Source organism: Narcine bancroftii, chromosome 8 (genome assembly GCF_036971445.1).
Source record: "Narcine bancroftii isolate sNarBan1 chromosome 8, sNarBan1.hap1, whole genome shotgun sequence".
Lineage (NCBI taxonomy): Eukaryota > Metazoa > Chordata > Chondrichthyes > Torpediniformes > Narcinidae > Narcine > Narcine bancroftii.
In genome coordinates this window covers 166,782,204-166,808,791 of record NC_091476.1, presented here as the reverse complement: position 1 = coordinate 166,808,791, position 26,588 = coordinate 166,782,204, and the positions used below count along the sequence as shown (strand labels likewise).

The window sequence follows — 26,588 nt, the reverse complement described above, 5'->3', positions numbered from 1 at the left end:
TGACCTTTACTGATTAGTCCTACAAAAATCTAGCACCTCACCCTTATCGGTATTAAGCCCCATCTGCCATCTTTCAGCTCACTCTTCTAACTGGCTGATATCCCACTGCAAGCTTGGGAAACCTTCGCTGTCCACAACACCACCAATCTTAGTGTCATCTGACTACTTACTAATCCAATATACCACCCTATTATCCAGATCATTAATATATATGGCAAGCAACAATGGACCCAGTACTGATCCCTGAGGCACTCCACTAGTCACTTCTCTCTGGCATCACCCATCCAACTATTGTTGAATCCATTTCAATACTTCAACATTAATACCTACTGATTGAACCTTCCTAATTAATCTGATTCAGAACTTTGTCAAAGGCCTTACTGAAGTCCACAGCCTTCCCTTCATCAACATTCTGAGTCATGTCCTTGAAAAATTCTGTAAGATTTGTTGAACATTATCTACCATGTACAAAACTGTGTTGACTACTTATAATCAATCCCTGTCTATCCAAATAATTGTATGTTCCATTTCTTACATCAGTTTCATAGGCCTATAATTACCCAGCTTACTTTTAGAGCCTTTTTTAAACAGTGGAACATCATGAGCTACCCTCCAAATCTCCGCTATTTCTACACTAACCCCACAAGGGAATATCTTGTCTGGACCCAAAAATGTATCCACCTTTATTCTCTTCAAAATAGCCAATACTAATTCCTCGTTAATCTGTATATTTTTCATGATCTCACTACTAGCTTTCCTTACTTCACTGGACTCAATATTCCTTTCTTTAGTGAATAGTGAAGGAAAAAAAATCATTAAAAATTTCCCCCATCTCTTCTAACTCCTTACACAGCCTACCCTCTGATCCTCAAGGGGCCCAATTTTTATCCCTGACTATTCTTTTACTTTTACTGTACCTGTAGAAACCCTTTGAATTTATTTTTACCTTGCCTGCAAAAGCAGCCTCATATCTCCTTTTAACCTAATTTTTTTTTCTTAAGATTTTTTTTTGCACTCTTTATGTTCCTCAAGCACCTCATTTATTCCCTACTGTGTCCACATCCCTCTTCCTCTGAACCAAATTCCCAATATCCTTGAAAACCAAGCCTCCCTATATTTTCTAACCTTTAATCCTCACAAGGACATACCAACACGGAACTCTCAAAATTTCTCCTTTGTATATCCTTCATTTACCTGTTGCATCCTTTCCCATAAAATAAATGATCCAATCCTACCTTCTAAATCATTTTGCATCTCCTTGAAATTAACCTTGCTGCGATCAAGAATCTCAAACTTAGGCCCAGCCCTAACCTTCTCCATAATTAACCTAAAACTAATAGTATCCAGGGCTCTGTCATCTTTTCTGCATGTTTGAGAACTGGTTGCACTTAATTTAAATTAGAGTGTCTGAACTTATTTTTGTGAAATTTAATGAAACACGTCAGCATAAAAGAAGGCACCTGGGTCATGTGCGAATTGACCAAATGGGACCCTAGTCATCCATTTGTTGGCTAACCTTGCAAATCATAGTGGCAAATCCATATAGCAAAATATGATGAGAGTGAACTGCTTCAGTGTGTATTGATTTTAATCAGAAAATCAAGTAAAGTCAGTAATTTCAGTGCAGACTGGGAGGAGGGGGCACATTTTTGTAATTTTACTGTCTCATCTTGTGACAGGCAAGATTTAAGGCCCATGGCATTTTGCTTTACTTGGTGAAATAGATTCACCCAAAAATCCAATATAGTACCTGATTCTCAGATTGCATTCTTTTCTGTGCAGTTTTTTTAAAACTCTGATTTATTTGACAATCTCGTTCTATTTTTCCCTATCATTCTGTGTGAGAAGTAATTTCCTTCTCTCCTCTTCGCAAAGACCTAAACTGAAGCCAATACAAATGGCTCTGAATTAAGCCCAATGATATATGAAGATCAGGACTTAAAGCAGAGTAGCTACATTTTTTAAAAATTGCGAGAGATGTGGCCAAAATTCCATCATTTACAAACTGGGTGAATTTTGAAGTAAGTAATCGTAGCTTGAGATAAAGTGAATGAAGCTATTCCTGCCGAACATGGGAGAAGTGAATGCTAGAGATTTATTTGCTCTTTAGGATGTAAAAACAATGAGCATATTTTTTTCTGACGTCACTTATTATATGGCAGTTTGAAATGTAACCTTTCAAATAAAAAAAATGAAAAAATCTGGAAAGAAAATGGTCTCCAGTCTACGAAGAACTTTACACAGTAAAGATTGTATTAAAGATCTTCCTATGTTATTTGTAAGCTAAAACCTTTTCAAATTAATTTCCAACAATCACCTACGTTCAACATTAAAAGCTGACTGTGAATTGTGTAAATTCCTTTGTTACATCAACCTTTCTGGCTTTATTTTAAGAAATAGCTGTTTAACAGAAAGAACTGGAGTGAAGTTGGGAAGTCGCTGGACAACAAATCAAAACGTTTGATTGGTTTTGACAGATGCCAGTCCCACCCTAATCTTTTTCAATTGGCTCAAATCTTCCTGCCTCGTTGACTTGAAGGGTTCTTGATTTTATTTTCCTCAATCTAATTGCTTTGGATGGATTCCAGTTCAGCCTTCTAAATATTGATAGTTATGGCAATCCTGGCAGGGAGCATTGATTTTTTTCTTATGAACAATTGATATATCAGCTTTCATTTAAAGCTGCAATAACGTTGATTACTGCACTGACCCTTTTCCTCAAGGTATGGTGCTCATTTTTACATCGTCACTATTAACCAGCTTAGCATTGACATGTAACCTTGTATAAAAGGTGCTTTTTTTGTTCTTGCAATATTAGCAATGATAAAACAAGAAAAAAAGAACTGACAGGAACACTTGCAACATTGATTTTGGTTATTGGAGATTAACATTTGGTATGGTGCAAGATCAGGCCAGCTTTTTTTAAGCATCTAAATCAGAAATACTAGCATTCAATTTTTGAAGTACATGACATCATGTTAAGATGAAAGATCATTCTACTCTGATCTTGGTATTTTAATCATCCCAAAATGCCAGACAGCTGTTGTCAATTTGCTGTTGACAACAAGTTCTAGTGCCTGCTGTTAAAGGGACAAATGCATAATTTTTGCTGCAATCTGCAAAAGGTGATGTTGTGCAGTAATGTCAGATCCAAAGGGGGAAGACCCATGTTCACTGACAAGAGTGTGTTTTTTTTTATTGGAGCAGCCAATATTTGGGAGAGAGAATTTATATGTCTGGAAGAATATCAAAGTTTTGACATACCTGGCAAGAGTTTGCTGGGAACCAATGAGTGTCTTTTGTTGGAGTGAAACTTGATTGTTCAAGCATTGTAGGAAAAATCCACTGTCTATATTCCATCCAAGGCTCAGTTCCATCTCTATGCCATTCTGCAATCATGTGGACCTCTATCTGTATTTCCCTCCAAGGCCTACGTCCCATCTCTGCAGGACCAATAACAGAAGTAACCTGAAGTAAACTTTGATTGGAGAAATGTAAGTAGGTGTGAAGAGATTTCAGAGTGGGTAGTGCAGCTGCAGATTATTCTGGTAAAGAATATAATTAGATTGTGACTAGCCAGTAAGTGTTGCCATTTAAGGTAAAAGTGTCTTGAGGAAAAGGTGTTTTATTTTAATTGGACTGTTGTGTTCTGGAATAATGACGTTGAAAATATGTTCAAAGATGAAAATAGTCCCTGTTCTTTTGTTGATGTGATTGGGGAAGGTTTCACACTGGTCTTTCACCAACTATTAAACACAATCCATCCTTATGTTTCCTAACTGTTGGTTCATGTTCTGAAGTCACAATCAACATTAATTTATTGATTGTTTGTTATTAAACTGCAAATTAGTGAGATGCAATCAGCTCAAATGTTTGCAAAGTTACTGGTTGGAAGAGAAATTTACCACTTTACAGGAGTTACAAATCAAAGGCAAGATTTATTGGAGGATATTTTTACCTATATTTGTGACTGAAGATTTTGACTAGAATTTGTAATGTTGTAAATTAATATATTTTAATTTATTGAAAATGATTCACTGTTGAATTTTATAGTAATAGAAGCTGTAGCGAATTAGATATTCATCATATTTTTGACAAATATTATTCACTGTTTTCATAAAATATCTATTTATTTTTCTGCAGCAGATGATGGTTGTGGAGGGACCCTGCGAGGGCAGAGGGGTGATATCTCAAGCCCTGGTTTCCCATCAGATTACAACAATAATGCAGACTGCACTTGGACTATTCTAGCTGAGCCTGGCGACACCATTGCGCTGGTCTTCACAGACTTTCAGCTGGAAGATGGATACGACTTCTTGGAAGTCAGTGGGACTGAAGATTCATCAACATGGCAAGTGTACAAATTTATTATCAGTAACGCCACGTGTTTGTGCAGTGTGGGATCTGTGTTTTTGATCTTGTGTTGGGAGGACACATTGAAACATGGTTGCAATTCAGTTTCTACTGCCTCCATAAAGGATTGTTAGTTCCAGGTAATACCTCGCTTCATGATGGCTACTTGTTTGTATTTTCACCCTGTCATTCAATTCTCCAACATTGTCCTCTCTCAAATCAATCCTTGCAGATTGTGTGTTGCAGGATCAACAGGTTTGTAATTTCTTCTGTCTGGTTGGGTTTTCATATAGTCATTACAGGTGCTGTACATGGCTGAAAACTGTTCAGCATTTTTATTGAATGAAAATAAAAAGAAAATTGAAAAATAAAGTGCCTATGTAGCACAAATCAGTTTGAAAAGTGATAGGTTATTGTTCCTTAATTAAGCAGGAGTTGGAACGTGAATGTAATATTAGTATGTTTTAAAGGAAATGAGAGATGAGTTGCCTCCTTTGTGTAAGTAAGGATGGGTATTGGCATTACAATGCTTATCATTATATTGTGTTGGTTTATTTCTCCATGTGTAGAGCTCGTCGAAAGAATCAAAGACTTGTTGATCCAAACCAAGGCTTTTATTAGCAAAAGACAGGAGCTCTTCACAGGTGGCCAACCAGTCCGGAATGATCCGACCTGGCTGGGGACACCACCCTTTAAGGCCCAGACAGTAGACGTGGCTAAGCTCTCAGCCAATCGCTGTAAGCACAGTCTAGATACTGTACTATATACACTATATACATTGGTAATAGATCTGTACTATCACACCATGTATATACAATTGTTTCCTTATTCAGCACATTATGAATTTCATCTTTTTAAAAGATGAAGATATACAACTGACGAAGAAGGGCTCAAGCTCGAAACATCAGTCATTTATCTTCACCTTTGCTACATAAAGGACTTTGTTTGACCTGCTGAGCTTCCCCAGCATTTTGTGGTTTTTTAAAAATTTCATCCATGGTGTCTACAGAATTTAGTGTTTTGCTTATAAATTGCATGGATTTTGCTACAGTGTGGGAGAATGTTGATTACTGGAAGCAATATCATATTGTTGGCTTAAAATTGTCACCTGGAAACCAAACTTGGGTACGAGGATTTTGGAATCTGTTTGACTGCCTGACACTAATTCATTTAGAATTGGTAATAATTTTTTGTCTTAACGTAACCTTGTGAAAAATTCCCATGGATGTAATTACTGAGTATTGTTGCTTTTTTTTTTTTTTGGCTTGGCTTTGCGGACGAAGATTTATGGAGGGGTAATGTCCACGTCAGCTGCAGGCTCGTTTTTAGCTGACAAGTCCGATGCGGGACAGGCAGACACGGTTGCAGCGGTTGCAAGGGAAAATTGGTGGGTTGGGTGTTGGGTTTTTCCTCTTTTGTCAGTGAGGTGGGCTCTGCGGTCTTCTTCAAAGGAGGTTGTTGCCCGCCAAACTGTGAGGAACCAAGATGCACGGTTTAACAATTTGGCTTAACTACAGGAAGGATATCAATGAGATTGTGAGAATACAGAGGTTTACTAGGATGGTGCCAGGTCTTCAGGAGTTGAGTTTCAGGGAAAGATTAAACCGGTTAGGTCTTAATTACTTGGAGCAAAGAAAAATGAGGGGAGAATTAGAGGTTTACAAGATTGAGAGGTAAAAACTGAGTGGTGCGAGTAGCCTTTTTCCACTTAAAGTTGGGGAGATAAATGCAAGAGGCCATAGATTTAAGATGAAAGGGGAAATGTTTAGACGGGCACATAGGGAGAAGGGGGCACTGGACAAAGTGATGACTCTCTGCCTGTCTAATGGTGGACAAAAGTTAAAGAATTTCATGTATGTTACATTCTAAATGTGGTATTACATGACAATAATGGAATCTTTTACCTTAATATCCCTTTCAGATGTATTTGCCTACATGTACATGATGGATATGGTATCACAGAGACCCCAATAAGGAATATTGCTCTGAAGTTTCCCAACTTTACCTGAACAGCACTTCCTGTTAGAAAGTATTTAGTCATGTTTGATCAGCCATTTTAACATTCTAACTGCAAAATGCTTGTAGTATCAAAATGCATCCAATCTGGTAATGCTGAGGCCTTGGATTATCTTGGGAGTGTGGACTTTATTTTTGTCTTGAGTTACTATAACACTATCATTCAACTGGGGTATTGTGTGCTTGGAATTTGTTAGTTTGCTTTGGGTTCTAATCTCTACCTGTTGCATTGATTTCCTCTCGTATGCTTGACAGTTATTGATCAATGTTCCTGTCAGCATGGTTCGTAAAGTGGTTAGTGTGACGCTATTACAGCTCCAGTGACCCAGGTTTGAATCTGGCGCTGTCAGCAAAGTGTTCTCCCTGTGTCTACGCAGGTTTTCCCTGGGTGATCTGGTTTCCTCCCACACTCCAAAAGTTGTGGGGTTGCAGGTTAATTGGGTGGAATGTGTGTCAATCATTGGAATTGGATTCTGCTGTTGTATTCAATTGGCAGGTACTGTCACATTCAGCCAATTAACTGTTCCACAGGTGAGCTGTAGTCCACTCAAGAGTACGTTCTGGATTTTGGGGTCTGTGGACAGTATTATCAAAGTACACAGCGCACATCTGACCTCTTGCATCATCTCAGAACCTAGGGTTGTTTTGTACATTCATGAATCCTGTAACTGGAGGCACTTGACATCTTCCTCCAGATTTCTCCCCAGCCAAAACTGGAACACCCAACATGTACCGAGTAATTTTAATGGGGTTGACAACCTTCACTAAGAAGTAAGCAGAATGAATTGGTTTTTAAATATTAATTAATCTAATTGAAGATCAGATTGTTTTTTTTCAATTTCTCAATTCAGTAAAACACCTGTTATCCTGAATTCAAGCAAACAGCAACCTCGAGCAACTGGCCAAAAAATAATCAGAAAATTTTAATAAAGGGAATAAAAGTTTAAATTGTAAAAGTCAATGTTCTCTGAGGTAACACAAACCTTTAAAGATGGAAGGAAATATTCAGCCAGAAGAGTGCCTTGACCGTGCTTTGTTCGTGCAGTTGTTTGAATAAAATGGCGTTGCCCAGGATGAGCTGGTTGATGCCATTCACTGGTGGGGTAGCTCTTTTGAAGTGTCTCCTTGATCCCTGTTTGATAAGAGTCTTAATTAGTGTTGTTAAGTATATCAGTAATACTTAATCTATAAACTAGGGGGTGGGGGGGGGGGGGATGTTAATTATGATGGGGCCACGATTAGTGCAATGCTATTACAGCGTCAGTGACCAGGGTTCGAACTTGCATTCCTAAATTAGGAAATTACCTGAATGAAGTGAACTTTACATAATTAAAGATGACAATGTTAATTTATGTCAAATGACTTTACATTTTGCACTTTTGTTGTTTAAAACTGTTTATTCTAAATGCAGGTGTATTGGGTCGTCATTTTAAGAGTGAGTTTCAAGCAATGAGAAAATTTGCATATCCATCATCTACAAATCCTTTTAGGTGCCATCTCAGGGATTTTACTGCTTTTGATTATTGGAAATATTTGGAAACCACGCAAAGGCTTTCTGATGACATGATGTGAGGAAATGATTCATTCCAGTGCCTTGGCGTTTGGCTTGGTGATAACTGATCGCCATCCATCGTGCTCTCTGACCCTCTGAATTGAAATTGTTATCTCCCCTGTTCTCCTTCAGTGAAGGCTCCATCTTTGAGCTGAGACTGTAGTTGATGTTGAGTTCATGGGAAAAATATTGAAGTGGTTTCCCTTCTTCAGTTGCAGTGTCCATATTGGACACGTGTCCCTGATTGGGATGCCAAGGCACTGAACCTTGATCAAGGGTGACCTGTAGGCTATTGGATGGAAGGAGCACCTTGCAATTCCACAGCAATGATTCTGGAGAGAAAGTGATTACAAAGTGTGTGTATTTTTTTAAATTAAACATTTAAATCAGTACTTGGACACAAAAGCTGGAGAGGAATACCTAATGAAGGCAAACAATGTTAGAAGTTTGAAGGAAGTGGCTCAAGAGAGCCCTTCACTGTCCTCGAATAATTCTAATTTCCAACACCTATGACCTGGTTCTGCCATGCAGAATGACCATTTCACCAACACCAACTGAACATTACCAGCTTTGTGGGTGTAAAATGTATGATTGACCTTGGGGTTCACCTGACAATTGTGAAGGAGAGTGATAATTTGGGGGAGTCCAGTGTGATCCAGCTTTCGAAAAGATGCCGCACATTAGGCTGCTTAATGAGATAAGGGCCCATAGAATTACAGGGAAGTTATTAAACCGAATAGAAAACCGGCTGATAGGCAGGAAGCAAAAGGTTGAAATTGAGGGATCCCATTCTGAATGGCTGCCTGTAACTAATGGTGTCGGTATTGGGGCCGCTGCTGTTTACAATTTGTATTAATGATTTGGATTGTGGTATGAATGGTTTTGTTGCCAAATTTGTGGATGACTCCAAGATGGGTGGCGGAGTGGGATGTGTAGTAGAAACCATAAAGTTGCAGAAAAACTATGGCAAATAAGATTTAACATAGAGAAAGATACAGTTGTACATTTTGGCAATGGAAATAGGCTGAATACTATTTGGATGGGGTGAAATTTCTGGCAAAGAGACCTGGGTGTCCTCGTGCAGGGAAACCTAAAAGTTAATGACCAGGTGGGATTGGTAGTGAAGAAAGCGAATGCTATATTGGTTTTCATTTGAAGAGGAATAGTGTACAAGAGTAAAGAGGTGTTGATGAGGTTCTGCGGGGCACTGATGAGACTTTATTTGGAGTACTGTGTACAGTTTTCGGTCCCCGACTTAGAAAGGATGCGATGTTGTTGGAGTGGGTGCAGAGGAGATTTACTAGGATGATTCCCAGAATGCAAAGGATAATGTACGAGGAGCGTTTAACAGCTCTTGGGTTGTATTCATTGGAGTATAGGAGAATGAGAGATCTCATGGAGGCCTTTCATATTTTGAAAGGTTGAGATAGGGTGAATGTGGGTGAATCGAGGACAAGGTGTCATAGTCTGAAAATTAGAAGTTATCCATTTAAAATAGAGATTAGGAAGAACTTCTTTAGCCAGAGAGTCGTGGATCTGTAGAACTCACTGCCACATACAGCAGTGGAAACCAGATCACTGGGAGTATTTAAACAAGAAATAAACAAGTATCTCATTAGTGAGGGTATTGAGGGATATGGGGAAAAGGCTGGAAATTAGTGTAGAGTAGCTTAGTGTAGATTTATGGGACAAACTCGATGGGCCTAGTGGCCTGCTTCCGTTCCTTTGCCTTGTGAATTATAACTCATGGGCTTGGTAACCTGGATGTATTTTTTTTAAAGTTCAAAGAATAAATGGTAACTTTGTTGGATTTAACGATATTGCGCTTCTCTCCTGCGACCTCCATCTCCACCACGTAGCTCTTGATGACTGCCTGCCATAAGGATGTTGCTTTGATGGACTAATGCTCTTTGAATGCTTCTGAGCCAAGGAAGATCTGTTCCACACGTCTTTGAGAGGCGACCATGTGAGCACAGTGGCAAACTTGTCTTTAATAGATATTGCACAATCTTTTTTGGGGGACCGTGTTTAACATGAGCATTCAACTTCCTTTTTATTTTAAAAAAAGGATAAAATCTAATTGAGGCAGAAGTGTTCTGTGAAACATGAACTGATTCAGTTGATAATCATTATAATTATTTCTTTTTGTGTTGATGGAATACTGTAAAGTAATCTTGCGATTAGTTGGCAATCAACTCCAGAATCACAATATGGAAGCTCACTATGCATTCTGTGCATTTCTCGAAAGGTACTTCCTAATTCATCCAGCAAGCTGCATTTTTTCCCTTTTGCCTTGCATTCTTTTCAAATTTTATCCATTTATGTTCTGAGTAGAGCTTCCCCTCTCTATTAAAGGCATTTCTGATAGTTTTTGCTTAAAAAATTGCTTGCAACCATATTTTTGCATACAGTGTAATGTAACCTTGAATGATAAAGAAATAAAAATCCCTAATGAAAGTTCAATTAGGTTTTTGATTTTATTTTCCACTGGGCTTCTCCAGGTCAGTATTGTGGTAATTTACAGAGAGCGATTGATTGATCTATTTATTCGCAGACTGCATAGCCCCTAGAACTACTGCCACAACACAATAGGTTTCAATTCTGTAAAAACACCCAAAAAAGGTGGAGGAATTCAGCTGACTTACTCAACATCAAGGATCTTTTTGACAAAAATATATTGCTGATGTTTCAGGCCTGAGTCTTCCTTCAGGGGAAAAAGGTGTTAATTGGATTGGATAAGGGTCTAGGTGGAATTTTTCATGTCTGTGTGAAAGGAGACACAATGGAGTTGGGGGTGGGAGGAAGCAAGGGAGACAGAGGGGAGTTTTAACAAAAGACAGAGAAGTTGATATTAATTTTATCCAGATGGAGGTTGCTCAGTCGGAAGATGAGGTGCTTCTCTAATTTACGGGTGGTCTCAGCCTGGCAGTACATGAGACCATAGACAGAAATGTTGGCGAGGGAGTGAACTGGAGAACTGAAATGGGTCACTACTGGGAAATCAACGATTGCTGTGGTAGACTCATTTTGCACAGACATGATAAATTCCACCTAGACCTTTGTCACATCCAATTAACATCTTTTGTTGCTTTGGATTCCTCCCCCATTGTTTGAATTCTGAGACTTCCTGTTGTATCCTTTCAGATATTTTCTTTTTCCTCCTCTCCCCTCCCCCCACCCCCTCCCCCGATGAAGGGCTCAGGCCTGAAATGTTGGCAACACTTTTACTACAGTCACAACATCTGTTTCTCTCAGGATTCAAATCTGATCTTGGGTGCCGTGTGTGTTCACTTTCTCAATCTTGCTTGGACAGTTTTTAAACTCGCCTGTCAGTGGAAATTGGTTCACTTTCACTCTATCAAGCCTGTTAAGGCACTTTTATTATTGGTGCAAGAGTCTTGCCATCTTTAGCCAATGAAGTTGCTCCTTCCTGCCACGGATCTAATTTGTCTGTTTCTTCAAGACTCTGACATCCTTCATAAAACACTTTCCACTGAATTCTTGTAATACTCTTGCTGAATCCTGGATTGCTGGAAAAAATGCAGATACAAGGCATGGGGGGCTTTTTTATTTTTCACACTGATCCTTATCAATCAAAATACATACAAACATTTCCCACTTAACTATACACAGTGGCATTTTCTCCCCTTTTTTCCCCCCTACCTTGCCTGCCCCCTCCAAACCCATTAAACATTCAACATATACAATAAAACCATTAGACCATGTCATTACACAATGAAAATAAACAATAAAATTGTGTCATCTACTTTTACACACTGGGTCAGTTCATTTTGTCTTCTCATTCTATCATTTAACGGGTGGAGGTCTGAGGCAAGCCCTCTCTGTTGTTTCATTTACAGTTCCCAAATTTGTTCCAAATAAAGTGACTTTATTTTTTAAATTGTTATTTTTTCCCAATGGAATACATTTATTCATTTCTATGTACCATTGCTGTATTCTCAGGCTCTCTTCTGATTTCCAAGTTGACATTATACATTTTTTTGCTATCATAAAAAATCTTTTTTATGCTTCATCCAGATTGAGGCCTAATTCTTCTTGTATTCCTGAGCAGGAAGATCTCTAGATTTTTTTGGTATGTGGCTTTTTGTGATTTTTAAAAAAAATTTAATACCTGATTTAGATCTTTTAAGGAATAGAATTTGGAGATGGTTTGTCAGCCACGATCAGATTGGAGAGCAGAACCGGAGGCTCCAAGAGCTTTCCTGTTTCTGTAAAGGTCAAAAAAAGTTACAAATGCAAAATTGTCAAGATTTCCCATAACTTCACAACTACCCTTTACACACAATTGGGGTGGGGTGGGGGGGGGTGGGGGGGGGGAATGAGAATGGTCCCTCTGCTTTTTGCTGGAGAACATTCTCATTCAGGTGTGCTGGAAACTACCAGCCTCATAATTACCACCAAAAATGAGTCTGGAATTCACTGTGAGCCTGCAAATGAAGATCGCACTCCCTGAGAAGTGGTTGCGTGCCAGGCCTGCAGTAGCCCCAGTGCCGAGACTTTCTGCTTGTAAATCATATGGTATTGGGAGCAATGCCAGAGTTTCCTGTGCTCAGGAAGGGAACTGCTTGGGGGGAAAAAAATCCCCTTTGAGCCTGCTGTTTCATGTCTTTGCTTTTTCCAAGTTGGCAAAGGTGACCACAATTTTCCAAAACTCAAATTTTTAAAAATAAATCCAATGAAATGTTTGTACATTATGGGGGGGGATAAACCTTTAAAAACCATATTGCAATATTTCAGCAGGTCAAACATAGCTCATGAATCTACTGTTCTCCTTTGGAATCACCATCAATGAGAATACGACCCAATTGCATACTCTCCTCTCCAAGTCTTTCTTTGACATTCGATTGCAATCACTGGAATTACCTACCTAGCAACAGAGAAGCATGTCGTCACGAGAAGAACTAGTCCAAGAGTGTTACTCATTACCACCTTCTCAAGGGCAATTAAAGAAAGTTAATAAATTCTCATGTTCTCAGCAAATGTTGATATGCCAAACAAAAAAATGCATATAAAATCGCATTGTTTACACATAGTATCACCTTGAGCAGATTGTCTAGTACTTGCAAGAACTGTATTCAATGAAGAGAACAGATTTGGAGTACAGACAGGAACTCCACATTCATGCACATGTTAAAATCACGTGTATTGCTGTATGCGTGGGAAAATGTCTTCTGTTCAGCATTTGAACTTTTGCCACTTCCCTGCAAAATTCATCTTCTGAACAGTTTAGCTTGCACAAGATTGTTTTCAATCATGTAATTGCAATTATTATCATTTAGTTTTAAATGATCTGCCTGATATTTATTTCAAATTGGTTATGGCGAGGGTAAGCCTGGGTCTCTGGTTGAGATTCTAAATTAGAGAAAGGCTAATTTTAAGGGTATGAGGAAGGATCTAGAATGTGTGAAATGAGATAAATTGTTTTCAGGAAAGATGTGCTAGACCGACAAAGGTGACATTTTGGTTGTGCAGAGTTTGTATGTTCCATTCAGGATTAAGGTAAATGAGCAGAGGGAGCCTTGGTTTTTGAGGGACATTTGGGAACTGGCTCAGAAGAGGAGAGGCCTATAGCAGTTATGGGCATCGTGGACCTAATGAGGTACTGGAGGAATATTTTAAAAATGCAAGAGAAAATTAAAGAAGTCGGGAAGACTAAAATAAGACACAAGGTTGCTTTGGCAGATAATGTGAAGGAAAATCCTAAGGGTTTCTACATATCAAGAGTAAAAGGATAGTGAGGGATAAATTTGGTCCCTTGGAAGATGAGTGGTCGGCTTTGTATGGAGCCATAAAGGATGCGGGTGTTCGTAAGTTTTTTTTTTGCATCTGTATTTACTCAGGAAAGTGGCGCAGTCTAATGAAATTAGGAAAACCAGCAGTGAGGCCATGAAACCTCTAAAGGTTAAAGAGGAGCTACTTGCTGTTTCAAAGCAAGTAAGGGTATGTAGCCGTGCGCTATTTCAAAGAACAAAAGTGCGCTCATCAGGTTAAGCTCTGAGTTTTATTAGGGCTCAGGCCTGATCTTTATACTTGGGATTGCTTAAGGTGGTATGTGAGTGGGAAGGGAAGGTTGAGAATCCCTGCTCTCGACCCAATTGTCAGGGAAATATTTTGCTTGAGAAAAATTGTCATTGGCCCATTTCCTTTGGAGTTATGAAACTGTGCACATAATGAGCCATTTAGGCTCTTGGCGCCAGCCGCTTTAGCATGAGCAGAGCTGTAGTATTTCAAATAAGATCTGTTTTGAAGTATTTGCATGTGAACTACATTTAAAAAAAACCTGCCCCAATTTATCTCCCAAAAACACATTATATCCAATACAAACACAACATAATCTGTCACATCAACCTTTTTCTCCTACTGATGTTGCCTGATTCATGGTTCCTCCAGCAGATTTAATGTGGCTTCAGATTCCAGCATGTGTTCTATATCCTGAACTTGAGGATTTGCGGTTTGTTTGACCCAGCTGATCACTTGTCATTCATGCAACCTGAGCTACACATACCCTATAAAGTTGGTGGGTCCAGGCAGAATAGCAACTTCATTGCCCAAGGGCTTCCTGATTTGTAGTGGGTGAGGGTTGCCTCTTGAGATGCAAAGATCTCTGCCACATCTCAGGATAACCCAGGCATTAATTCTGAGTCGAGCAAGAAATACTTCCAGTGCTGTTGAGCAGGAAAGCAAATCAGAAATTTGCTATCCTCGATGCCAGAGAAATGTAGAAAATTGATTTTTGCTCAAACAGCAGGTTCCTGACTAATGACTTGCAATATTCATTTTGTTTCAGGATGTTGTTACTAATCCAGTACTGATACTGTATTTAAGGCAGTTGATGCTTTTCATATAGTAATGTTTTGTTCAGCAAAAGATGATTAGTAGCAGCAAAAGCAGAAAAAATGAAGTAGCTTCAATCTTCCGGGAGATGGAGGCGAGTTGAAGCAGATTCACAAATATTTCTGATGATCACATTTTTCTTGTCTGTACTGATCAACATTTCCATTGAATCAAATGACATGTTCACACCAGCTGTGGGCCTGGTGTACAATGTTCCAGCAATCAAATTGGCATCTTTCACTCCCTCACCGTCCTGTCACTTACATCCACACATTTGTACCACAACATCAGCAAATTCCTATTTGTGTTGACATGAATTTTCTTGTATTTCATGAATTATCTGTGTTTTGGCACCCAGCTATTTCTGAGTTTTGACTGATTAAACAGAGAAAGGTAATCTGATTGTGGGTTCAGCTCTGCTACCTCAAGCTGTATTGTTGGAACCAACCCATCAGCAAGACCTGCCTGAATGCATTGAATCCTTTTTGGAGTAGCTAGCTATCACAGCTGAATAACAAGCCATCTGATTTTTACTCTTGCCTCTCGAACTTTTACAGTTGAAAGATGAGGCATCTCTCCAGCACTATATTAAACTTGTTGATGCTTGTAGGGCACTAAATATTTACTGTACTTAACTTCCTTTTGTTATTGCCACAGCTGCGGTAGTCTATTATCATAATCGACCAAGTGTACATTATTTCTTAACAGATATTAAGTAGTCCTATTGGATTGAATTTTCCATGCTATTACTCACTGGCTTTTCAAACTGTGCAGATGAATCTTGACTGATCTTGATCTCCCAGTAGATTTTTTTTGTAACCTGTGAATTCTTGGCTGTGCAGACATCATAATGTGCTGAAGACCACATGAACAGTTTTTGTACAGCTGAAGGTGATTTTCATGGAGAGTGATTGACCACCGATCCATTCAGGCCGACTGATTGACAGCCGGCCAGGTGTTGTCCTGTCCCCTTACACTCCCGCAGGTACAAAGGTTGCCCCCAGTAGGCCAGTGGTGTACCTCCACAATATCTTTTGCTCGATGTAATTGGTGGGTGAGAAGAAAGAGTGACTAGGGTGGAATGGATGTTTTGATGGCAGCTTTCCTGATTCTGTACGAGGTATTGACAGAATCAGTGGAGGGGAGGTTGGTTTGTTTTGTACCTTGACCTGGTTTTCCCAACTCCCTCTAATGTCTTGCAATCTTGGGAAGAGCAATTCCCATCCAAAGCTGTGGTGCATCCAGAGAGGATGCTTTCCATGAGGTGTACCTTTTTTTTAAATGGTAAGAAACCTCAGGTAATGCTGAATTTCTTTAGATTTCTGAGAAAGTAGAATCATCGGTGCAGTTTCTTGTGATTGGACCAGAGCAGATTGGTGATATTTACTCTGCAGTTCTTGAAGCTTCCCAATAATTTTTCGTAGTCTCCATGTACATCTTGATGTGAGCTGTGTCACTGGCAGCTGCTGGCACAAACATTAGGGAGAATTTGTACTGCACAGAAGTGCAATGGAACAACAAAGGTCCCATGGATTGGCAATCATGTCCTAAAGTTGGAGGATTAGCATTCAGTGTGGGCTTCCAAAGCATCCATCAACTGACCTGATGATTTTAAAAAAACCCACTAGTTGCTCTTTTAACTGCTGGTGAGCGGGCCAGAAATTTTACCCCAATGTTTAAGTGTTCTAGCCTCAAAACTCCCAGATGAACCATTGACAATCAACAGGAGAAATAAAGTAAACTTGAACATTGTACCTGTAATGAAACAATGCATCCTATATTCATTCCAATTTAATCCAATCTATTTCCTTCCTTGGCTCTTGAAGGAAATTATTGATCTTTCCTGTATGGTATAAGTGGCTCCTTGCTCACCTAAAAACTGAACCAAAAATTTCCCCTTGTTTCTTTAAAGCCCATCTACTTGTAGAGCTCAAGAAAGCTGAGGGAGCTTGTTTATTAATATTTCTTGTTCCGTGATCCTCCAAAATATTCTGTATGGAATAGAAACTGAAGGTGGTGGAGGGTGTCCCGAAAGTGGAGATTTTTGAAGAAGAGGAGTCTTAAATGTAATTGGCCCTCGTTCTGTGAGTATGGTAGGGTGACCACACTGTTATTGACACACTAAGCCTTCACAATTGGTTTAAAACTTCTGTTATCAAAATTAAAAGATAATTTTGAAAATGTTATTTGCTTAAATCACTACAAATATATTAAATGTGTATTTGCCATTGGTACCTCATGAAAGCAAACAAATGCTTTTCTGAGAGTATGAAGACGATCTAATGTGAATTTCCCCATTGTGAATCTCTTTCTTCACCCACACTTCTGGATTTTTTCAACATCTTTCTATCAGAGTTGTTAAACCAAGAAAAGGGGGGTGGGGGGGGGGGGGGAAAGAAGAGAAACCAGCTGAATGGAAAAACAGGAACAACCGAGTCCCAGTGATGTTTCACAGCATGACAAATGTGCAAATGAGATCAAAAATTTCAAATGCTGAATCCAAGAAATGTTATGGATATTGGGCTTAAAGAAAATGATTTATTTTATTCACTTCTATCATTGAAGTTGGTTGATTGTGATTTGGCAACATCGATAAGATCTGGATTAGGTGGTGAAAGAGGAGCATTTATCTCCTTTCCATCAGTTTGGATTGATACCTATTGCCTGCATATAGATTTATAAGGAAAGATGGCTTCCCAAATATTTGAATAAATGATTGACTCCTGAGATGCCGTGGATGCCTTCACTTTCAATACATTCAACATGATCTGGCAACATGGAGAAATCAGTAAGAGCATGTCATATATTTGGGAGGTTTGTTTGACACTTTTATTTATTTGTATATATGAATATCTGTCCTGCATATGTATTGTTTATCTGTGTGTGTGTTTTGCATCAAGGACCGGAGAATGCAGTTTCATCATGCTGTATTTGTGCAATCAGATGACAATAAACTTGACTCATTCCTGTCAGGCCACCAGCTGTGTCTGACAGAATTTCTCTTTGACTGCTGAAGGATTGGGGAAATATGTTCTTGCTGCAATCCATGTTTCTGGTTACATTGCAGAGTACCACTACATCCACAGCTGTGTGAACTCCTATCCAACTCTTTAAGTTGAAGAATGCTCAATTTTATTTTAGATAAAATTCCATTTTCATGAAAAATGAGATTGCAAGGAAAATGCAGCTGAAATCTCCACCAACAATTCATGATTTTATTTGATTTAACAGTTTTCAGTGACCTGGTAATGAGTCCTATTCTGTTGCCTTGGAAAATCAAGGGTTGGCATTGATTTATCCATCGAGAGGAGGTATCCATAAGTTAACCATCATAAGGCCATAGGCAGCAATGGCTCTATCTCAGTCGGGATCTGAACAAGGAGGAAGGTTGATTATAGAATCATAGAAAATGAATGCAAGAATAGGCCATTCAGCTCTTGGATCTGAAACTATCTTTCAACAGGATCATGGATGATTGTATGTCTTCAGTGCCCTATTCCTTTTTCCTCCATATCCTTGATCCCTTTTGCCTTAAGGTGCACATCCATCTCCTTTTGGAATTTTTATAATGAACTGGCCTCAACAACTTCGGTGGCAGAGAGTTCCACAAGTTCATAGCTACTCATTTCAGTCCTTCATGTTTTGTCCCTTATCCTGAGACTGAGCCATTAATCTTCATTTTTCAACATTGAGAACATTATTTCTGTAGTTTTGTCACAAATTTGCATGTCTCCATGAGATATTCTTCCAAATTTATAACCCAAGTCTGCAGAATTTCCTGTGTCATCCATATACATCTTGCAATAAAGCTAAACATTCCATTTGCTTTCATGGCCACCTACTGTACCTGCATTCCTGCCGTGACACCCAGGTTTTGTTGCATCTCCCCTTTTCCTTATTTATCATTATTGTAACTGATTTGTATTAATATCAATCTTTAAAGTTAAATTTAATTTTTTTTAAATAAAGGTTTTTGGGTGAACAGGGACACACACACAAATACACCCATATTCTGTAAGGTAGAAAGCAGCAATGAAACATCTGTTAATGCTGAAGCAGGAAGATGAAGTTTTACGATGGTTCTTGAGATGCTGAGAAAAATTGAGTATTTGCCTCATTTTTAAAAAAAAAAGATATTTAAGAACTGAGCTGGTTGCTCAAGGAAGCCATCTGTTTAAATACAAGACTTTTTGCTTATGTTATTGTGAGAATGGAAATTTGGAGAAAGTGGATCAAGCAAGCAGGGCGTTAAATTCAATTATTAACTTTGGAAGTGCTTCAAGAGGGCATCTGGCATGATTCTTGCTTTTGGAGAAATGAAACAAATTATGTCATGTGATGAGAATTAGGAGAAATTTATTACTGAATGAGAGACTTTTTGATGCCAGAATGAGGTTGACCATCCTGTAAAAGACAGGATTGAAAAAAATTGTAACCTCTATAGATATAGAGAGATGTGTTGTTCTGTAATGTTCTGAGATGCAAAAAATCAGTAGCAATAAAAAAAGAGCAACTTTTTTTGTCTCTTAGACATGAGAACAGTTTTGGGATTAAATGTACTGTTGTGTATTACTCCTGGAAAAAGGGAACATCGAATAAGTGGCTTTTGAAATAAGGAAGACCACTTCATTGTCTCTTTGAAAAGAGGGTTAGTATGGAACACAGATTGCAAAATCACCAAGAAACTTTATGAAGAAATATTGCTCTGAAAACAATTTTACAAAAGATGTATGAAAATTTTAGAGATCTGATGACTTTGTTTCAACATACTTCATGAATGCTATAAGCAATAATTTAAAGAAATTTGATTTCTCACCTTCATTGTTTTTGAACAGTAAAGACTGAATTTCAATACAAATGCTTTCTGAGACTGAACTTTAAATCATGTCTTCAGAATCAAATTTAACCAATAATAGTTTGGGTTTTAATGTAGCTATTAATCTTTGTACATAGTAGGGTTAAGTTTAGAATTAAGTTTTTATGTTCTTAATTTTTTAAAAGGCTGGTTATTACCATTGTTGATAATCTAGTACTTAATACTATTCTGATCATAATCTGACTTACTGTAATTGCCATCAAAGTGAATCATCTCATATTTATCTCCATCTGTACTAGATCTGCTAGACATTTGCCCATTCTTCTAATCTGTTCAAGTCACCCTGAAGCCTTTTGGAAACTTCCTTGCAATTCACACGGCCACCCAGCTGATTAATTTCCTCAAATGTAGAGATACTGCATACAATTCCTTTGCTTCTAGATCAACCAATGTCAACTTATTTCATCCTTCGTCCCTCCCAGGATTCTGGTCAAAATTTGAGCTTTCTTACCTGTGAAGAGTCATTTTGATTTCTTTCCATGCTTCCCTACTGACTGCATAAAAAATATTTGCTACATGAGAGAAAAGAAAACAAAGCTTTTAATTTCAATGTACTGTGGCCCCCTGGAAATCTGTCAGCCCCCTGTGGAGAATGGCTGGTTTTGACAACAGACTCGCCAAGGCAAATAGCGCCTTTGGAAGACTACACAAAAGAGTCTGGAAAAACAACCAACTGAAAAACCTCACAAAGATAAGCGTATACAGAGCCGTTGTCATACCCACACTCCTGTTCGGCTCCGAATCATGGGTCCTCTACCGGCATCACCTACGGCTCCTAGAACGCTTCCACCAGCGTTGTCTCCGCTCCATCCTCAACATCCATTGGAGCGCTTTCATCCCTAACGTCGAAGTACTCGAGATGGCAGAGGTCGACAGCATTGAGTCCACGCTGCTGAAGATCCAGCTGCGCTGGGTGGGTCACGTCTCCAGAATGGAGGACCATCGCCTTCCCAAGATCGTATTATATGGCGAGCTCTCCACTGGCCACCGTGACAGAGGTGCACCAAAGAAAAGGTACAAGGACTGCCTAAAGAAATCTCTTGGTGCCTGCCACATTGACCACTGCCAGTGGGCTGATATCGCCTCAAACCGTGCATCTTGGCGCCTCACAGTTTGGCGGGCAGCAACCTCCTTTGAAGAAGACCGCAGAGCCCACCTCACTGACAAAAGGCAAAGGAGGAAAAACCCAACACCCAACCCCAACCAACCAATTTTCCCCTGCAGCCGCTGCAACCGTGTCTGCCTGTCCCGCATCGGACTTGTCAGCCACAAACGAGCCTGCAGCAGACGTGGACTTTTACCCCCTCCATAAATCTTCGTCCGCGAAGCCAAGCCAAAGAAAATGGTAAATAGATGGGATGCCAGCTCTGAACCTTTTGATGGTGCACTGGTAATGAGCTATTCATTCTTTGCTTCCTGTCTGGCACACCAAACACTTACATGGGGCCTCAGCAAAAGCCCTTGAAGATCAAAATATATCACATTAACTGGTTCACTCTTGTACTCTCCATTGGTCACCTTCTCTAGAATTTCTAGATGATGCATCGGGCATCAATTTCCCTTTTGTACATTTGTGTTGATTTGGAAGTATCCTGTTTCTCTTCTCCAATGTGCAGCACATTTGGAGAAAAAAGACAAAAGTCTAATAATTGACTCCAGTATTTTCCTCCATAACTGAATTCAGGCTCTGTGGTCAATTGTTCCCTAATCTCTCTCTCCCTCCTTTATTTAAAAGATGGTGTCTCATTATCTACCCTCCAGTACAAGGGATAATTTTCTTGCAATTTGCCTCTCTTTGAAGGAAAAAAATCATCCAATCTTTCTGATAAGAGAAACAAATCTTTTAGGCTTCCCAGTGGCCAAATTAGAAAATATATATAATGCTCTGATTGTAGGATGCTAATAATGACGAATTTATTGTCAATGTATTGCACATATTTCTTGCTGCAGCTGAACAGGTACTTGGTAATCCAATGTACAGAACTTGACTGAAATGACAAAAGATAGATAATAAAATAATGCAAGAAAAATGTGGTGTGACAATCTATTGGAGCAGTCTAATATCAAAAGGGGAGTTTTAATACCCTGATGGCTGTTGAAAATAAATTGTTCTTGAATCGAGAGGAGCTGGTCCTCAGGCTTCTGTGCCTTCTGCCAGAAATTGCCTGTGCAAAGATCTGGTGGATCTCCTTAGGCTACTTTCTTGAGCCAGTGCCTCACATAGATGGTTGGTGCCTGCGATTACTAATTTCTTTAGTCTCCTCCATTCCTGGACAGTCAAAGACCCAAACCAGGCTGTGATATAATTAGGACACTTTCACAGCTCCCTTCCAAAAAATTGATGGAGTATCCGATATGCCAAATGTTTTTAGACTTTTCAGGAAGTAGAGGCATTCGTGTTCCATCATGGTTGCCTCTTTGTTGGTTCCAGGAATGGTCTTCTGAAATGTGGACTAACAGGAGCTTGGAAGCACTAACCCTTTTCACCTGTCTCAGTGCAGATGTGTGTGGTCCCTAGGCCTCGCCTTCCTAAAATCAACAATTATCTCCTTGGACAGGATGATATTGAGAGATTGTTGTTATGTTACCAACCAACAAGGTTCTCCATTTTGTATTCTGATGCATCATTTCCAGTTATTTGGCCAACAGTGATGGGGTAGTCATCAAATATATTGGTTTCATTTGATCTGAACTTGGTTAAGCAGTCATTGTTCTACAGGGAGTAGAATAGGGAATTACATATGCAGCTTTGGGGTGGAAATAGACCAGTGATTTACACACAAACTTTTCAGTATTCTCTCCTTTAATTTCTTGTGATGCATTGGATTTTGAAGAAGTAGATTGCCATGATGGCCACCCCTCATGTAGTGCAGTCTGGAGACTGCTCTGCTACTTACAATGAAATTAGCAATTCAGCTCCAGTATGGTCTCAAAGAAAAAAGCCTGAATGGTGGATTAAAGTCTGACCTTTTGGCTGGAATTTGAATTTTACCTTGATTCAGAGTAGGACAAAGTAGACTTGTATGGAAATAAAATGCTGGAAGTTGCTGTAATTATTTTCAGTGAGAATTTGAAATCTCTGCACAATGGGTGGTAAATGGAGGTTCATTTCTGGTGATTTCATGAGAAGAATGCAATTGAAGCTGTAACAAAACTGAGCATTTTCATATTAATGAGATAGGAAAGAAAATGCCAAGCAGCATGCAGTTGACTTTCAAGGCAAATATATGTATATGATTCAACAATTTATTCACCTTGTCCTTTGGTGATGTTCAACAGATGTACAAATTAAACAATGAAACAGTCCTCCCTTATCATGTTTGGGTGCTGGTTCCCCAGAACAGAACTAAGATGGATAGTTTCAGTACATTCTTTGTATGTGTTGGAACCTGGTGGTTAAGTAAGATTCTAAAGTTGAACTCTGCCCACGCTTGAACACAGAATTATTTTCATCCGTGTGATTAGTTAACAAATAATAGCTCCAATCCTTGGTCCCAACAAAGCTTGAAAAGCTCATGCAGTTTGACATGCAGAGTTTTGCCGCCAGCCTTCCAGATCTCTGGGGGGGATTCCATCCATACCTGCTGCTTTGCCACTTTTCAGTTGTTCGATTGCCTTATATGTCTCATCCTGGGTGAGGACCTCATCCAGCTCTAGCCTTAGGGGCTGTTGAGGGAGCTGGAGCAGGGCGGAATCTTGTACTGAGCGGTTGGCACTGAAAAGAGATTGGAAGTGTTCTGACCATTGGTTGAGGATGGAGATCTTGTCGCTGAGGAAGACTTTGCCGTCTGAGCTGCGCAGCGGGCTTTGGACTTGGGGTGAGGGGCCGTACACAGCCTTTAGAGCCTCGTAGAAACCCCTGAAGTTGCCAATGTCCGCGCTGAGCTGGGTTCGCTTGGCGAGGCTAGTCCACCACTCATTTTGGATCTCCCGGAGTTTGCGCTGAAGATGGCTGCATGCGCCACGGAAGGTTGTTTCTTCTCTGGACAGGACGGCTTTGTAAGGTGAGCCTGGTGGGCAGTTTTTCAAGCTTTGTTGGGACCAAGGAAAACTGCCTCAGGACCTTCGTGATGCCACCATCATCACCCTGTACAAAAACAAAGGCGAGAAATCAGACTGCTCAAACTACAGGGGAATCACGCTGCTCTCCATTGCAGGCAAAATCTTCGCTAGGATTCTCCTAAATAGAATAATTCCTAGTGTCGCCGAGAATGTACTCCCAGAATCACAGTGTGGCTTTCGCGCAAACAGAGGAACTACTGACATGGTCTTTGCCCTCAGACAGCTCCAAGAAAAGTGCAGAGAACAAAACAAAGGACTCTACATCACCTTTGTTGACCTCACCAAAGCCTTCGACACCGTGAGCAGGAAAGGGCTTTGGCAAATACTAGAGTGCATCGGATGCCCCCCCAAAGTTCCTCAACATGATTATCCAACTGCACGAAAACCAAAAAGGTCGGGCCAGATATAGCAATGAGCTCTCTGAACCCTTCTCCATTAACAATGGCGTGAAGCAAGGCTGCGTTCTCGCACCAACCTTCTTTTCAATCTTCTTCAGCATGATGCTGAACCAAGCCATGAAAGACCTCAACAATGAAGATGCTGTTTACATCCGGTACTGCACGGATGGCAGTCTCTTCAATCTGAGGCGCCTGCAAGCTCACACCAAGACACAAGAAAAACTTGTCCGTGAACTACTCTTTGCAGACGATGCCGCTTTAGTTGCCCATTCAGAGCCAGCTCTTCAGCGCTTGACGTCCTGTTTTGCGGAAACTGCCAAAATGTTTGGCCTGGAAGTCAGCCTGAAGAAAACTGAGGTCCTCCATCAGCCAGCTCCCCACCATGACTACCAGCCCCCCCACATCTACATTGGGCACTCAAAACGGTCAACCAGTTTACCTATCTCGGCTGCACCAGTTCATCAGATGCAAGGATCGACAACGAGATAGACAACACACTCGCCAAGGCAAATAGCGCCTTTGGAAGACTACACAAAAGAGTCCGGAAAAACAACCAACTGAAAAACCTCACAAAGGTAAGCGTATACAGAGCCGTTGTCATACCCACACTCCTGTTCAGCTCCGAATCATGGGTCCTCTACTGGCATCACCTACGGCTCCTAGAACGCTTCCACCAGCATTGTCTCTGCTCCATCCTCAACATTCATTGGAGCGCTTTCATCCCTAACGTCGAAGTACTCGAGATGGCAGAGGTCGACAGCATCGAGTCCACGCTGCTGAAGATCCAGCTGCGCTGGGTGGGTCACGTCTCCATAATGGAGGACCATCGCCTTCCCAAGATCGTGTTCTATGGCGAGCTCTCCACTGGCCACCGTGACTGAGGTGCACCAAAGAAAAGGTACAAGGACTGCCTAAAGAAATCTCTTGGTGCCTGCCACATTGACCACCGCCAGTGGGCTGATATCGCCTCAAACCGTGCATCTTGGCGTCTCACAGTTTGGCGGGCAGCAACCTCCTTTGAAGAAGACCGCAGAGCCCACCTCACTGACAAAAGGCAAAGGAGGAAAAACCCAACACCCAACCCCAATCCACCAATTTTCCCCTGCAACCGCTGCAACCTTGTCTGCCTGTCCCGCATCGGACTTGTCAGCCACAAACGAGCCTGCAGCTGACGTGGACATTTACCCCCTCCATAAATCTTCATCCGCGAAGCCAAGCCTAAGAAAAAAGAGAACAGCTCCAATAATAGAACACTACTACACAGTGCAGTCCTTTTGGCCCTCAGTATTGTGCTAACAGATGTATTCCTTATAAAAAGTACTAAACCGTCCTTACCCAGTAACGATCTATTTTCCTTCCACGTGCCTGTCTTGGAGTCTGTTAAATGCCCCTAATATTTGAGCCACCACCACCTTCCCTGGCATTCTAGGCACCCACGACTCTGCATTTTAAAAAAAACTGGCCCCTGATGTCTCCCCTAAACTTCCCTCTCTTAAATATGTACATGTGTCCTCTGGTTTTGGCTGATCCTGCCCGAGGTAACTGGTACTAGCTGTCCACCCTATCAATGCCTCTCATAATCTTGTAGACCTCTACTGTCTTCTCTCATTCTTCTATGCTCCAAAGAGAAAAGTCCCAGATTTCTAACCTTGCCTATTAAGACTTACAGTATAACTCTGATTGTCTGAAATTCTCATTTATTCAAAATTTCTTTTGGAGCCAAAGTGACCGGGGACGTTGGGTTGCCAATGGCAGTGAGGCAGTGTTGGTGATTGGTGATGGCCAGCATTTTTTTTATATGAGAATTAAATGTTGTGCTTAAAAGCCTTTCCTTGTTGTTGAAACAATGTTACAAATGATTTGCTGTTTCTACTGGGCTAGTTTTAAAAAAAAGACCAGTTCTCTGGGTGGGGGGTGGGGGGGGTGGAGTTTATCCAAAATAGGTGCAGTCCTGACAATTTTGTATAATTGGAGTTCTACTGTATTTTCCAGTCCTGGTAAATCTCCTCTGCACCCCTCCATAGCTTCCACATCCTTCCTGTAATGAAGTGACCAGAACTGAACACAATACTCTAAGTGTGGCCTCACCAGAGATTTGTAGAGTTGCAACATGACCCCTCTACTCCTGAACTCACTCCCTCTATTAATGAAGCCCAGAATCCCATAGGCCACCTTTGCTATCCTATCAACCTGTGCTCAGCCTTCTGGTTTGTCCTTCCAAATGCATCAGCTCATATTTATCTGAATTGAACTCCATCTGCCTCTTCTCCACCCAACCTTGCATCCTGTCTATATCTTTTTGTAACTTTTTTAATCCATCCACAACTCCACCAACCTTCATATCATCTACAAACTTACTGACCCATCCTTTTGTCTCTTCACCCAGGTCATTAATTTTTTTAAAAATCTATCACAAAAGACAGGGTCCTAGCTCAGATCCTTGCGGTACTTCACCAGTCACTGACCTTCAGGCAGA

The 26,588-nt window shown here is 40.3% G+C and overlaps 1 protein-coding gene across 1 annotated transcript in view; it reads left to right on the top strand.

Annotated features, from left to right (window-relative positions):
• The window catches only part of LOC138742142 (CUB and sushi domain-containing protein 2-like), a 938,722-nt gene that overhangs the window by 520,352 nt on the left and 391,782 nt on the right, over positions 1 to 26,588 (top strand). The window contains exon 5 of the mRNA XM_069896325.1: positions 4,144 to 4,351. Within this exon, the coding sequence (XP_069752426.1) occupies positions 4,144 to 4,351 (208 nt within the window). The remainder of the gene's footprint in view (positions 1 to 4,143; positions 4,352 to 26,588) is intronic.